Raw genomic sequence first — 15,260 nt, forward strand, 5'->3', positions numbered from 1 at the left:
TTATATATTGGGACCCTACACCGGTAAGTAGCGAGTGTGTTAACTAGTATGAATTTTTGAAAGGGTCACATTAAGTACATGTTAGAATCTGGTGGTAAATGGAAATATATGCAGCTGGTGGTGGTGTGATTGAAGTGTGGTGTGGGAGCAATGGTTAGCTCCCTAGACATAACATGTTAAAAATGCTGGTGTCGAAATATAGGAGGTGATGATGTCATGCTTGACAATGTACAGAGAATCTAAACGAATGTCACCTTGATGTCTGCCAGTCTGAGTCTCTCAATTCCCAAAGAGAAAAACAGATTTTGTCTTAAGTTAAACCCATGTTTTGGAATGCTGACTAAAAAGATAATATGTGAACTGTTTTGTGTAATGTTTAAAATGTTACATATATACACCCAGAGATTTATCATTTAAAAAAAATTATTATCGACAGTGAGTTATATAGAATAATAAATATCAAGGAATTTATAATCTTAGATAATGTGGTGTTACAATTAGAAACTGTATACATATAAATGAGAGAGAGACGACATGCCTCTATCAATGTAGAGATAATTCAATTGAATATTGCCTGAAGACTCTGCAAGTACGTCACCATTTTAAGACTAAGTTAGAAAAAACAAGTTAAGAAGTAATTATAATTAGACATTGGTCTCTCCTTCCATGAACAATGATTCTCTAAAGAAAACCTTTGAAAGCCAACGAGTCTTCTTTGTGTTCCCATGGATTACGTTCATGGGTAGATTCACCTTGATTTAAACAGAAAACCACAACCACGGGTGATCCATGGCCACATATGGAAAAGTGACGATGGAAAATGAAAGACCAGCGACTGTGCATGTATGTAAAAAAAAAAACTGGCTGGTTGGGAATGACATGTGCAAATAGTTTATTTTAATGTTTATTTATTTTCGTCTCACGTTTGGTGCTTCTGCATTTACCGACCCCAAGGTTTTCACAAAATTTCTCGGGTGTACTCGTCCACTGATGAGAATAACCGGAAGCGGTCGATTGCGAAACGTTAAACTGCTACGAGAAAACTATAGTGAAAACAGGAAAAACAGGAGTCTGAGCGAACTTTGTAGAAATCAGAAGTCACATGGAGCAAGGCCTGGACTATAGGGAGGGTGAGGAAATGTCTTGATGCCCATCTTGGTCAAATAGTCTGTGACAAGGATGGAGTTTAGCGGACATACAAACATACAGACGGTCGAGATTTATATAATAGAAAGGGTAAGGGATATCAAGTCAACAGATGTAATATTTTATCGATTTTCAAAGAAATTTAACAAAATTAAAGCCTTGCTCAGATTAACACAAATGTTCAGTTTTGGTTGGTTGGTTGGTTGGTTGTTTTACGGCATATCAACCCTTTTCGGGTTATTTAATGCCGAATCCAAAGATTTTGAAGAAAAAATTTTTTTAATAGAATATATTTGTTGTTTTCACGTTGGTTTCTATTTAACCCATAGTTGGGACCCTAACAGGTACTACCACTCCGGGTCAGAGTGGACCTGGGAGCAATGGTAATTAAAGGGTGGCTCCACACTCCCCAAAACCCACAAGCTGGGGCCTCACCACTGGATATAGTTTAAGGTCATATCCAGGAACTGTTCAGTTTTGTTTTTAAGAAATGTTAACATTTGAAAGTGACTCTATATAATTTGTTACGGGGTTAAATGGTAATAAATGAAAGGAACACGGGATTTTTAGGAACGAAACATGTATTCACATAAATTACAAGCAAAGCAAGTTGAGTATATCCATTCCTCAACGGTAGGACATTTGCACACGTCCAGCTTGGTCGCGTGCCAATCTCAGACTGCTGGGCACCGGTACTCGATACCGGAAGTGACGTCATGAGATAGTCCATTAATCCTATGGAGGGGCGTCTTCAACAAAATCGTGGATCAGTAAATGCAGAAGTATTTTCTTTGTTTACAAGTATTTCGATGGAATGTGCTCTGATGAAATTGCTACACTTGTGCCCCCTCAACGTAAATATCCCCAACCAATGTGAAAACCAGCAAAATCCCACCCAGTCACTGTAGAGGTCCCGAGATATCAGAAGGCTTCTACTCTAGTAGCTTATTTCTTTTCAAACTACTTGCCTTTAGAATTCCCTTCCTTCTCCTTGTTTCTGACTGAACCAACATGTAGAAATTTAAATGTAATGGGAACAAGAATCTCGTGTAGTTATTGTTAGTGGTGGAAATCGGATATAATTTGATTATTTAAGGAGAAGGCTCCAGAAGAACTTGTTTACATTGGACTTGAAGACAACCATATTGTAGTCAGCTGGAAAGCAAGCCAACAGAACAGTTCCACAGGTGGGCAGTTCTAGGAAATAAGCTTTGTTCATGGAATTTGCATTTAGATTTAGGCATAGATAGGGAATGGGGGAAATTGTTGATAATGGTTGTAGCTAGAGAAGTGTTCTTTTTTTTTTTGTGAAAGTTTGGCAAGTGGGGAACCACAGATTGAAGCTCAGACGAGCACTTGCCATGAAAATAAAGATAGAGCAATGAAAGTTAGTCAAGTTGTTTATTAATAATGTGGCGAAACGTGAATCTTACATCAGGTGGTGGAGAGGGGGTTGTGTTGTAGCTTCCAGTCTCTAATAGATATAATAATGATGAACTGGTCTCTTCTTGTGATGAGGTGCTGCCGGTACTTTCAGAGATTTTGGATGGTTGTTTCAGTGATTCGTGTTTATTCTAAAAAAAAAAAAAATAAATGATGACATAATAATCAAAATTTCCTCTACCCTAATGTCCCAACAATGGAATCCAAGTTTTTTTTAGAGAACAAAATTGTGCCAAAATTACAATTAAAGTGTCATAGAAAATTTACAATAAAAACAAAATCGTTAAATTGACTTCTTTTTGGAATATTATAGAAATTATAGTTTTATTAGTCGTTGTATGCCCAATGTATATATTATTCTTATGTTTATTTTGGGAGTTACATTCTCCCAGCGGCCATTTGAACTTATGACTTACATTGGTTTGCTGTAATGTTTTTATAGAGTTGTTTTTAATCATGAGGTTTTGAGTTCTAAATTTCTTATAGTAGATAATAAATTTAATTCAACAGGAATTAAGTATCTATGGATGCTGCTTTTAATTACCTTTTCTACAACTTTCAACTCTAAAATTTGGTTGCATTTGGTTTTAATAAAATATATTAATGGTGTTGGCTAATATTATTGTTAGGGTTGTGTAGATATTGCGGTATTAGTTTTATTTGCTCATCAACAATATAGTTGGCAAAGTGATTATTGATGAGTGCCTTAGTAATTGTCTGCATTTTTGAGATGAGGTGTTTTCATTGATTGAGATTGTCAGACTGACTTCCTCATCTTGGTTGTTATCGTCACAACGTTTCGGCCGTTTTGCCCTCCAGTCTTCATCAGGTGTTTTGTATCGAACTGGGGAACCGTTTGTTAGGAGTCTCGAACCCAACCCTTTATTATTATTATTACAGGGGTACCGTGTTCAGACTCCAGATAGGCTCTGGGACATAGTTGCTGATTCTCTGTTTTGAATGTTCTTTTTCACTGCCTTCGTTCAGGATTGAACTCGGCACCTTTGGGTAAGTGTAAACTTTGATACAACGTCTAGGACCACTCGGCCATATGTCACTAGTGACATATGGCCGAGTGGTCCTAGACTAGTGACATATGGCCGAGTGGTCACTAGTGACATATGGCCGAGTAGTCACTAGTGGCATATGGCCGAGTGGTCCTAGATGTGATGAAGGCCGGAGGACAAAACGGCGGAAACTTTGTGACGATAACAATCAAGATGAGGAAGTCAGTCCGACAATCTCAATCGATGAGTGCCTTCTTTAGATTTTTTTATTTCGATAAGTAATGCTCTTCTCGTGGATGAGATCAGTTTTGCGCGATTTAATAATTTTTTATTATAAATATCTTCTAACGTTGGCGCTCGTTCTTAAAGTTCAAGAGGCTGGAATGTATGCTGGTTTGATTTTTGTATAGACGTGTTGAAAGTATTACTGGACGTATCTATAAGGACGTCAAGGAATGGAATTTTTTTGTTATTAATTAATTCTACTGTGAACTTAAGGACTGAATTTTTTTGGACGAGGTCCAGTAGTTTGTGTATTTGTTCGTTATTCTCCGCTAAAATAAGTACGTTGTTCACATAGCATACATATATCGGAGGCTTTATATTAAGTACGATAACCAGCTTTATCTTTAAAAAGTGTTTTCAAACCTACTTATTCTAAATATAAGGAATTTGTCATGTGAACGATCCGCGCATGTGCATTCATGAAACAGTTGAAAAAATCTGATGACCCCCACCCCCCGCCTGTACTAATTTTTCAATTTTGACCCTTTAGCAACCTGTTTTTTTTCGGATGAAAACAGATTAAAATGTTTTCCATATATATGAATACCCTATATGCCAAATTTCAAGTCTTTAGATCAAAAATTTGTTGAGTATATAGGTTGAGAAACGTCCTCACACCCACACTCCCATTTTAATAGATATACTAGACTATATATATATATATATATATATATATATATATATGAAAGGAAGTGAGAGAGAGACTGAGACTAACTTACCAAATTGGAAGAAATCGAGGTCTTCAGATGCATTGTTGATGGAGGGGTCGTCGAATTTTGTACTGGGCCTGGTGTTTTATTTGCCATACTGGGTAAATTTGTGGGGTAAGGAATCGGTGTGGCAAACGTCTGGAACATTCCGGGCATTGGTTGATAAAAACCTCCCATCAACTGAGTGCCTCCTACGAGTTGAGTCGGCATGAATGACATTCCTGTAGACAAAGGAAAAAAAAAAAAAAATGCATTAGTAAAAAAATCAAACAAAAGATTTTATGCATAAAAAAAAATTAATAAAATTGTTTTTTGTGATGTGGGGTGGGTAGACAAAACTATTTTAATGAGGAATATTTTTTAGCATTATAAAATACCTTAGAATACTTTGAAAAAGTTATATATATATATATATATATATATATATATATATATATATACTAGCAAGGGCACTCGGTGTTGCCCGGTCATGAAATATGCTTAAATATGATATTTTGATTTATGCAGATTTCATATTGTATTGTACCTAATATATAGTTATGATTTCAAAAGTTAAAAAAAAAAAAAAAAAAAAAAAAAGTGATTTGAGTGCCATCAGCAAGAATCGAAACTGCAACAAAAAGATAACAAAACATAGTTTTATGATTGAAACTATATCTACAAGTTAAACCAACGCTGTAGATTATTTGAACTCATTCACATTCTTTTCCACAGTTGGACTGTGGAAAAGAATGTGAATTTTATTGAATACAAGCTGGTTTCCATGGCAACAATGTTTTTGATAGACAAGATGTAAGTAAGCGTGGTTGGACAGTCTACAGAGTTGAGATATATATATATATATATATATATATATATATATATATATATGGACTCTCCTATCATTAGGAGTAGTATTTTTGTTATTGGTGAAAGAGACCTTTTCTATTTGGCTGTTTTTATTCATTTAATTTATTATAACCACTCAACGGTTTTAGGCCAAATTTCGTGAATTTAGCCTTTTTAAAAAAAAACAGTTTGGCCTTTTTTGAATTTGGCTTGAAATTTGGCCTTTTCTGATTATTTTATATAAATATTTATGGTTATCTTCAAGTTTCGTCACCCAACATTTACAAAGATAAATGAAAATAAAAAATAGGTGGGGAGGGGGTGGTCTTGCTCATACACGTCTACCAAACTTTGTTCAATTCATAATTTCAGTCCTCTCATTCAACTAAGATATCCATCTTACCTGTTTGGGTATAACAAGGCCAGTAGGTGTTTGATAGTGAGTTAGCAGTTGTATTGGAAGAATAGTTCTTTTGTGTGGTTGTTGACGTTGTCGTGTTTGTGGTCATGTGAATTGTTGTATCGTACGACAACATCGGAATTGCCTGTGAATACAGTCCTAGTTTTGGCTGTTGGTATTGTTGAAATGTATTATGAATGTTTTGGAAATTGGGCTGCGGTGAAAACTTGGGATAGGACATGCTAACGGGGATGGAAGGACGAAAGAATGATTGTTGCTTGTTAAAGTATGACCCAGGTTTCGTCTGGGAGCTCGACATTGTATTTTGCTGCTGCTGTTGCTGTAAATTGCTGGCTGACATGTAAGGATCCTCGAAGCGGGGCACTTTCAGCTGATGCGAATAAGTGTCTGGCTCACCGCTATTGGGCAAGTGCCGCTTTGAACGTTTCACATTGCTATTGCCACTATTGTCCGAGCTGTTACCACGGTCGAGCTCGAATAAACTGGAATCACTTGTGGCCTGTTGGACGTATAAACGTTCTTGGAACTTGGTGTGCATTCGTAGCACTTCTGGTGTGAGAGCAACGGGTTGGTACAGATTCTGTCCGTCAGAAAAGACCTGGTTTGGTTGGGAGAGTTCTTTGTGGATAATGAAGTCTTCAAAATACTCGTCGGCTGGTGGGCTGGTAGTTTCTCTTGGTTCTTGGTCAGACACTAAAACCTGAAACAAACAAAAAAACATTAATATTATTGTACAAACAAATCAAGCACAAATGGTAACGTTATTCTCATATTTTTTAATTCTTTGCTTACATAACAGTAAAGAGTAATCCAATAATTGTTGAGAGTATGTGAAATTGTTTCATATATGTATTTAAATTACTCATCCAAGGATAGATAAAATTTTTTAAAATATGTTTTGTATATTACCTGTCCTCGCAAAGGAAAAAATTATTTTGTATACATGCTGTAAATTACCTAGCCTAGGGAAGGTACAATTATTTCATATGTGTTATACCCGTCCTAGGGTAATTAAAATATTCTTTTGCTCAAAATAGCAAATGATACATAGACATTAAAAGTTTCTCTCTCCTAAGAATAACAAATATGTTCAAAATACACTTCAATTTTCTCATTGTTTATAAGGTCCTGAGCAATGCCGGGTAGCCACGCTAGTTTATTATATAAAGGGTAGTTATCTGTTTGCTTTTATCAGACACAAATGGTAAAGTTATTCTCATTTATATTTTTTAATTCCTTGCTCATATAATAGTAAAGAGTAATCCTCTCCAAAACGTCACCCATGGAATTTATTATATAAGGGATAGTGATCTGTTTGTTTGGTACTTGTATGGTTTAATCAAGACATTAAAAAATAAAAATATCAAAAAAAGGTTATATTGTACGCATCCGTTATGGAATGAAGATCTCCGAATAAAAAATTTCACTTAATTTCATCATGTAGTTTTTTTTTTTACAGTCAAAAAACAACTTGTTATGATACCGAGCAAAAAGTTCGATTTTTAGGAAGAAAAGCTAGAATTAAAGATGGGGAGGGAGTGTCGGCGCTTTACATTGAGTTATTTCCTCTTGGCGTGTTCAAAAAATTCCAAGATGCCTATCTTCAACGCACTGTCATAAAAACGTGTTTTTCTGTTGCAAAAAAAAAAAAAAAAAATTACTCGATCAAATTAAATAAAAATTTTTTTCAGGGATCTTCAGTCCAAAACGGATATGTACAATATAACCTTTTTTTTTTTTTTTTTTTTATATTTTTGTTTTTTAATGGCTTGATTAAACTGTACAAGTGCCCAATTTTTATCAGTTTGTTCAAGCTGGGGATGGGGCATCCTACCGGATGCCAACCATTTACCCACTGATATTCCAAGCGAGAGATCTTTTTAAGATTCTGACTGTCTCTTTAAGTGGGACCAATGGACTCATGAAAAATCTTCAGAAATTACATCATTTCTCTTCAAATTATAGGGATGAGCAAGGAAAGAAACTCAGTAAGGCTGTATTTAGAAGTGCTCTGGAGATCTTTTAAATCTATATATATAAAAGCAAAAATGTATGTATGTACGCTTTTCCTCGATGTCCACAAAAGGCTTCTTTCAGAGAAGCGCGCTTGCTCGGTTCACAACTTCTTAAAACTTTTTATATCATCTATAAATTGTAATATCTCACACTTAACCACAGAGCTCACCTGTCTATTTAATTTTATTGACTTTCAAACGTTAATTTTTCCACATTTCCCGCATCGGCACACGTTACATTCGGTTTTCGGTATAAAAAAAAGCGAAACTCGACTCTAATCACAGGCCCAGAGCCAGTGGTCTCTAGAGAGCTAAGTAACGTTTAGTCAATGTCGACTTCGTTATATCAGACGGGGGAGCGGGTTTTTGAAAACAAACAAACCGATTTATTGACCTCATTAAAAACTGTCCCGCACAAAATGCTAACTGCGTAATAGCTATCGCCGTCACGTCAATCAAAAACGCGCACCTGTTTTTTTTTTCACACTTTACTATTTTCCAACTGCGCGTCGTCAAGGCTTTGTTTTTTTTTCAAGGGCACCTGTTTTTTTTCACACACACCTGCAAACACCCGGGCAACGCCGGGTACCCCTCACTAGTATCTAATAAAACAAATTTATATGACCAAAAACAATATTTGCGGCATGCATTCGAGGACATATTTTAATCATTAATAAAATTCACAATCCTTTCTGCCATCCAAATAAACTTCAGCCTATGACTTGTCCACCAAGTTTCAGTCATAAAGATACACCAACTTTCTTTGCTATTCAATATGAGGGACACTTTGGTAATCATCTCATCAGTAAAAGATGTGTTCCTGAATGGGCTTACCAGACATTACCCTCCTCCCCATTTTTTTTTTGAATCGATATGGTTATCTCAAAGAGTATTTTTATTAAAAGTACTCTTTGAGATAACCATATAGATTCTCCAAACCAGTTATGAATTGCATGTCGTATCCAGGTATGTTTATCGTTGAACAGCTGCATAAAATATGGTTGGATTGCAGAAAAGATGCTGAATTTTGTTAACAAGTTCATTGTTTTCTTGGGGCAGGGTTCACACAGATTTTCAAGTTTTTTTCAGACAAAATTCAAGTTTTAAAAACAAAATTTGATTTTTTTTTTTTTTTTTTTGCGGACTTTTATTCTCATCTTCTAATTGTTGTCTCACAATGTTTCGGCCAACTATTCCTCTGGACTTCGTCAGGTGTTAAACCATGACAAGATAGGAATGCTGGGTCTCTTAACTGCCTTCCATAGTTGTTGTTGTTGTTGTCTCACCACGTTTTGGCCAACTAATCCTCTGGCCTGCTTTGGGTAGGATTGAAACCGTTATCTTCAGACAATGCTCACCTAGAACTGTAGAGACTCAACGTCTCTATCCACTGTGCCACGATTTTGAGCACAGATGAATATCTGATGAGCTCCCAGAACCCAAACTTTATGATCGTACATCAACATTAAGAAACAAGAGACAGCAGAACACGAAACTGGCCAAACATTTTGGACAAAACTTTCTCAAAAATGAGACAGAAACATAAAACAAGTCTGCCATGGGAATAGACCAAAAGAGCTGCCAGGAATACTAGAAGAATGGGCCAATCAAAATGGTGACAAATATTCTCTTGATGACTCTTCCCAGGAACATGTAGAGAAGGAAGGCTCTATAAAAAGAAAATCTTTCCACTATGATCAGGAGAAAATTATGATGGCTGCCCAATACTTTTAAGATGAGTGGTCTCAGCAATGACAACAAATGCAGGTTTGGCCACACAGAAGTAGAGAGCGTAAGTCACCTGACATTCAACTGTAAAATTCTGCCAAGGGATCGCTATTACATAATGCGACAGCAGTGTGTGTAAATATCTGGACTGTTTGTAACAAATTGAATATCAAATGTAACACCAAGTTGGAAATAAGTCATTCACCATCCACTTTAACTATGCAATTCCTATAGCTAGAAGACGAAGCTGTTAAACCTGACATCGTGATATGGAGAAAGAAGTCTAGTTTAGTTGAATTCGGTGTCTCTAATGATGCTAGCTTAAACAGAATTGAGAGGGAAAAGATAACAAAATACAAAGATCCAACATGAAAGAAATTGGTATCTTAGGAAGATTTCTATCATTCCAGTAATTATAGGAGCAACTGGTCTCATTAAAAAAAATTGCAAAAACTACCCAGCAGACATACCCGGTGAACCAAGTGCAAGAGAGAATGAAACAATTGGGCTTAAAGGGACAGTTAGAATTTTAAAAAGATCTCTCAGCATATTTGAAAATCGTTTTTGGCAGGATGCCCCACCTCCACCAAAAATATAATAAAATATAAAAAAACATATATATGGTATATAGTCTTGAGATGGTCTCCTTGAATTAGGATTCTACACCCACTATGACCATGCAATTCTTACAGCTATAACCCCAGAAAACAAAACCATAAAACCTGACATAGCGATACGGGACAATAAGGAGAAAGAAGAAACCTTAGTAGAAGTTTGTGTCCCTAATGATGCTGGGAAACAGAGCTGAGAGGGAAAAGATAACAAAATACCATAATCTATGTGAGACTATGGAATGCGTAAATATCACCCTTGGACCATTTTCGTTTTCAGAATGCTGTTACTAAAAAATAAAAAAAATATCCTTATCAAGGATTTTGGAGGTAAAATATCAAATGCTTGGAGTTTACCCATAAAGTGTATTTTATTCATTATTTTCAATCCTCTCATAATATTCTTCATCAGTAACTGAAGAATCTATTCATCTCATTGGATTTTAGCTTATTAAGTCAAGAGTCTTTTTTTCTCCAAACTCTCAAATCACTTCCCGACTATCTGTGCATATATTTTATTAATATCGATTGTGACATTAATAAAAACAATGGTGAGGGTTGTCAGGGTGTGGAATCAGATAAAAATGGTAATTCTTACCTTTGTACTGCTACCAAAACTTGGAGGATTAAGGATTGGAATATCCACTGAAGCAAAATCAGCATCTCCGCAGACATCACTATCTGAAAAAGCGAAACAAGAAAAATAAAAATTAATAAAAATTCGGTACTTGTACAGTTTAATCAAGACATTAAAAAATGAAAACATCGAAAAAAGTTTAAATTGTACGTATCCGTTATGGAACAAAGTTCTCCGAAAAAAATTTTTTCACTTAATTTCATCAAGTATTTTTTTTTTACAGCGAAAAAACAATTTGTTATGATACCGAGCAAAAGGACTGATTTTTAGGAAGAAAAGCTAGAATTAAAGATGGGGAGGGAGCGTCAGCGCTTTAACTGGAGTTATCTCCCCCAGCAAATTTCACAATGGCTGACTTCAACGCGCTCTCATAAGAACGTGTTTTTCCGCTGTAAAAAAAAACAAAAAAAAAAACTACTCAATCAAATTAAATGAAATTTTTTACGGAGATCTTCAGTCCAAAACGGATACGTACAATATAACCTTTTTCGATATTTTCATTTTTTTAATGTCTTGATTAAACTGTACAAGCAGCAAAAATTCTTTTGAAGAATTTAAGTCGGCTGGACATTACCTAGGTAGATTAGTTACAAATTCAACTTTTTTTTTTTTTTGTAATTTGATTAGTTAGGGAATTATATTATAAGCAATGCGAGTGTTTGTACATTATAATTGGATAAAAAAAAATCCATTTTCAGTAAAAATATTATTACATAGTAAGGTATCAGGTCGAAATTAGTAGAAAATCCCCAAATTGTGAAAAATGATAGAACTGTTTTTTTTTTGTTTTTTTTACCAAATATCATTGTTTTTATTGCATATTCTTGATCAGCTTTTTTCTAATTTGAAATTGTGGAAATTAACAAAAATAAGGGAGATAATTCGGTTTGTCATATGGAGTAGAAGAATCTTTGGTGTTTCTTTGTTATAAAAGCGAAATTTGAAAATCAAAACATTGAATTTCAAGTAAAACCAATGATATCTACTTTATTGTCATGTCACAATAATGAACATATCCAAAAATTATGGAAGCGATAAGATAAAAAATTATTTATTAATAAAAATAGTTTTTGAAAGCAAAATTGAGTTTTATTAAATTGGCCTAAGATTTTCAGTTTCCAGAAAATAATTACCTCGCTTATTATGATTCAAACTCCCTTGTCTATTTTTTTTTTTTTTTTAGCAAAACTCAATTTTCACCAAGTTTCTTCGAAAATTATTTTCATCAATAATGAATTTTTTTTAACTCTTTTGTAATTTTTGGATATGTTTATTTAATTGCGACATGACAATCAAGCAGATACCATTAATTTTACTTGAAATTTAATATTTTTGAATTTCTCTATAATAACAAAGAAACGTCGAAAGTTTTAATAAAAATGATAAAACTGCATTTATCGATAAATTTTATTTTTTCTTGTATTTATTTTCTTACTCAACCATTTTTTGTAATTTTAGGATTTTTTTACTAATTTCGACATGAAAATTGCGTAATAGTGTTTTTGGATAAAATATATTTTTTTTTTAATGCACAAGCACTGGAAAGTGTATTTGTGGAAATACGAAAATACAGACACATTTTCATTAAAGAAAGAAAAGAAAAGCGGTTTAGAGGTTAAGGTTAACAAAAGGAAGTCGTTTTTTTGCAGACTTAAATTTAATTTTTTTTTGTATTTATTACTAAACCAATTTTCATAATTTTAGCAATTTTTACTTATTTCGACATCATAATAGCATTTTTTGCATAAAATGTTTTTTCTTTTTAATATCCAGTTATAATGCACAAGCACTGGAAAGTGTATTTGTAGAAGTTAAAATGCAAAAAAACAGACACATTTTCATTAAAGAAAGAAAAAGAAAGGGGGTTTAGAGGTTAAGCAAAAGGAAGTAGTTTTTTTTTTGTTTTTTTTCAGACTTACTGCTAAACAGTTTTGGGTGTTTTGCATCCAGAACTTCTTTCACATCTTTCAGACTGGTGAGTTTTGCATCTTCTTGGTCAGAGTTATCCGAGTGATAAGTTTTCGGTTGGCTCAGCAAAAACCTGATTGAAAATAGAAAAGAAATTTGTAATTAAAAAACCTGAACAACATATTTTTTTTTTTTTTTACATGGAGGTCACCATTTATCAAAGCCAGGAAGCCACTCGGGAATAAGGGTTATTGTGTGTACAGTAATCAATGGGATAGTATCATAGTAATTGTTAGTATTGGAGGTTTGATAAAGTGTCTTATTTAAGGGGGCGATTCATCAGGAATTTGTTTATGTTGGACTTGAAGACATCCAAATTGTAGTCAGGTGGGAAACAGGTAAATGGAAGAGAGTTCCACAGGCGTGCACTTCTGAGAAAGAAGCTTTGTTCATGGAATCTACATTTTGATTTAGGCACAGATAAAGAGTGGGGGAAATTATTGACAGTGGTTTCAGCTAGACAGGTGTTTTTCGTGAAAGATTGGCGAGGGGGGTCCAGAGATTGGAGCTCGGACAAGCACTTGCCATGGAAATAACGATAAAACAAAGACAGGCTTGCAACGTCTCTTCTGTAGGAGAGAGGTTGCAGGGAAGAGCAAAAGGGCATCCTCCACTAAGCCACGAAGTCTATTTTGAACTCTGTCAAGGCTGGATAGGCTGTTTTTATTGTATGCAAACTTTGAGTCTAGGACATCTGCTCTGTGGTTTTCACGGGCTGTGTGAGCTGCGTCATTGTTTGAATGTTAAAATAATTATATAGTCACATAAGAAAAAAAAAATTGAAAACTTCAACGGTAGAAAACTAAGAAAATCTCAAAGTTTTCCTGACGTGGCTGAAAATACAATCACTTCATGTGAGAAAAAAAACAAAAACATTTCTTTAAAAAATGAAAAGAACAGTTTTACCTTGATCAGATAAAAAAGATAAGAAACTAATTTTTGAAGGAAAACAATAATCTATGATCACGTGACCACTTCAACATCAGCCAGACGTGATCCCTTATTTCTAAGATCCACTGAAAATGTATCTCCTGTTGATTACAATATATTATAATTGACGTTTTAGTGCTGACAATTTAAAAGAATTCAATATTGAATTCCAGGACTTTTCTATAACAATATCTGAGATTTAGAAAAATTATTCCTTGATCCTAAACTGCCACAGATTTCGTTGTTGTCCATTTTGTCAGCCATTTTGTATAGAAATTCAAGGGAAGTAACTTTTAACTTTTTCAAATAGTTAATCCCCATTTCAGGTTATCTAATGTTGAATCCAGTTATTTTGGAAATCGTATTCATGTTGCATCCAGTTATTTTGTAGAAGGTTTTTATCCTTCAAGTTTTTTTTTGTATTTTCAATCGCTAGTTTGTAGTGTTTGGTTTGGTTGTTTTATAGTGGATTTCATTGTTTTTGTTCCCTGCAGAACATGAATGAGTTTTGCAAGGGGAGAGGGAAAAGGGTTACAGCATTAATGTTTTGTGCATTTTAAGTTAGGAAACCAGACAAGAAGTGGGGGAGATAGAAAGACAAAGGGGAAAGGGGAAGAAGGAAAAAGGGGAAAAGGTGGGTTTTTGTTTTTGCAGAACATAATTAAGTTTATTGTTGAACAGGATATTCAAAGAAGAAATACTAAAATTTTCTTAATCCGCGGAGTTTCAAAGAAATGTATTCGTCTTATTAGAGGAAAGACACTAGCAAATGAATATTATAGCAAAGTTATGAATTTGTTGGTACTGGCATAAATTGAAACAGTATTATATGAAAACTAAAAAAGTTTTAGTGCAAAAAGTTCATGAAATGGGGAAAAAAAAAAAAAAAAAAAAAAAAAGTGAATTAAAAATTAAAAATCCAGATGAAAGGATACGGAAATAAACGGCCAAGGAAGACATGTTACACCAGCTCAATTATCCCTAAATGGAAAAAAAATTTAACTATTGGAAATAATTTTTATTTCTCTGCTGCTTGCAAGCGGATATTTCTACACACCTAGATTACACACATTTTGGATTTGTAATTTGGATTAATTTGTCAACATTATAAATCCAACTCCTTCGTATGGGAACATTGACTTTTGTAATGATTTCTTCTTAAAAATACTTAACCACTCCATATTATTTCATCTGGATTTTCAATCTTTAATTCACTTTTTAATTTTTTTCTCCATTTCATGAACTCTTTGCACTAAAACTTTTATTGCATTTATGACTAATTTTCATATAATGCAGTTTCAATTCATAGTATTTGTAGTCCAAATAATAAAAATAATCAAACCTCATCTCAAAAATTCCTAAACAAAATTTGTTTTTTGAGTAAACAAAAACAAACAAACAAAGAAAAACAAAAAAAAAAAAAACAACAGCAACATTCATACTAAGAGTGTTGAACCAGTTTCCTCCAAAAGTAGAAATGTCAAATTCACAAACAGCCCTAGTCGCATCATGCTCAAGGGAGGTGTTCATA

At 34.1% G+C, this 15,260-nt stretch overlaps 1 protein-coding gene across 1 annotated transcript in view; it reads right to left on the minus strand.

The window, feature by feature from the left end:
- The window catches only part of LOC145297809 (uncharacterized), a 121,986-nt gene that overhangs the window by 6,837 nt on the left and 99,889 nt on the right, over positions 1–15,260 (minus strand). Inside the window, exons 18-22 of the mRNA XM_080144122.1 lie at positions 12,751–12,872; positions 10,793–10,875; positions 5,823–6,540; positions 4,601–4,812; positions 2,580–2,720 (exon numbers count right to left, since the gene is read on the minus strand). Coding sequence (XP_080000248.1) covers positions 2,580–2,720; positions 4,601–4,812; positions 5,823–6,540; positions 10,793–10,875; positions 12,751–12,872 — 1,276 coding nt within the window. The remainder of the gene's footprint in view (positions 1–2,579; positions 2,721–4,600; positions 4,813–5,822; positions 6,541–10,792; positions 10,876–12,750; positions 12,873–15,260) is intronic.

Source organism: Euprymna scolopes, chromosome 18, assembly GCF_053919585.1.
Source record: "Euprymna scolopes isolate OS-2025 chromosome 18, ASM5391958v1, whole genome shotgun sequence".
Classification (NCBI taxonomy): Eukaryota; Metazoa; Mollusca; class Cephalopoda; order Sepiida; family Sepiolidae; genus Euprymna; species Euprymna scolopes.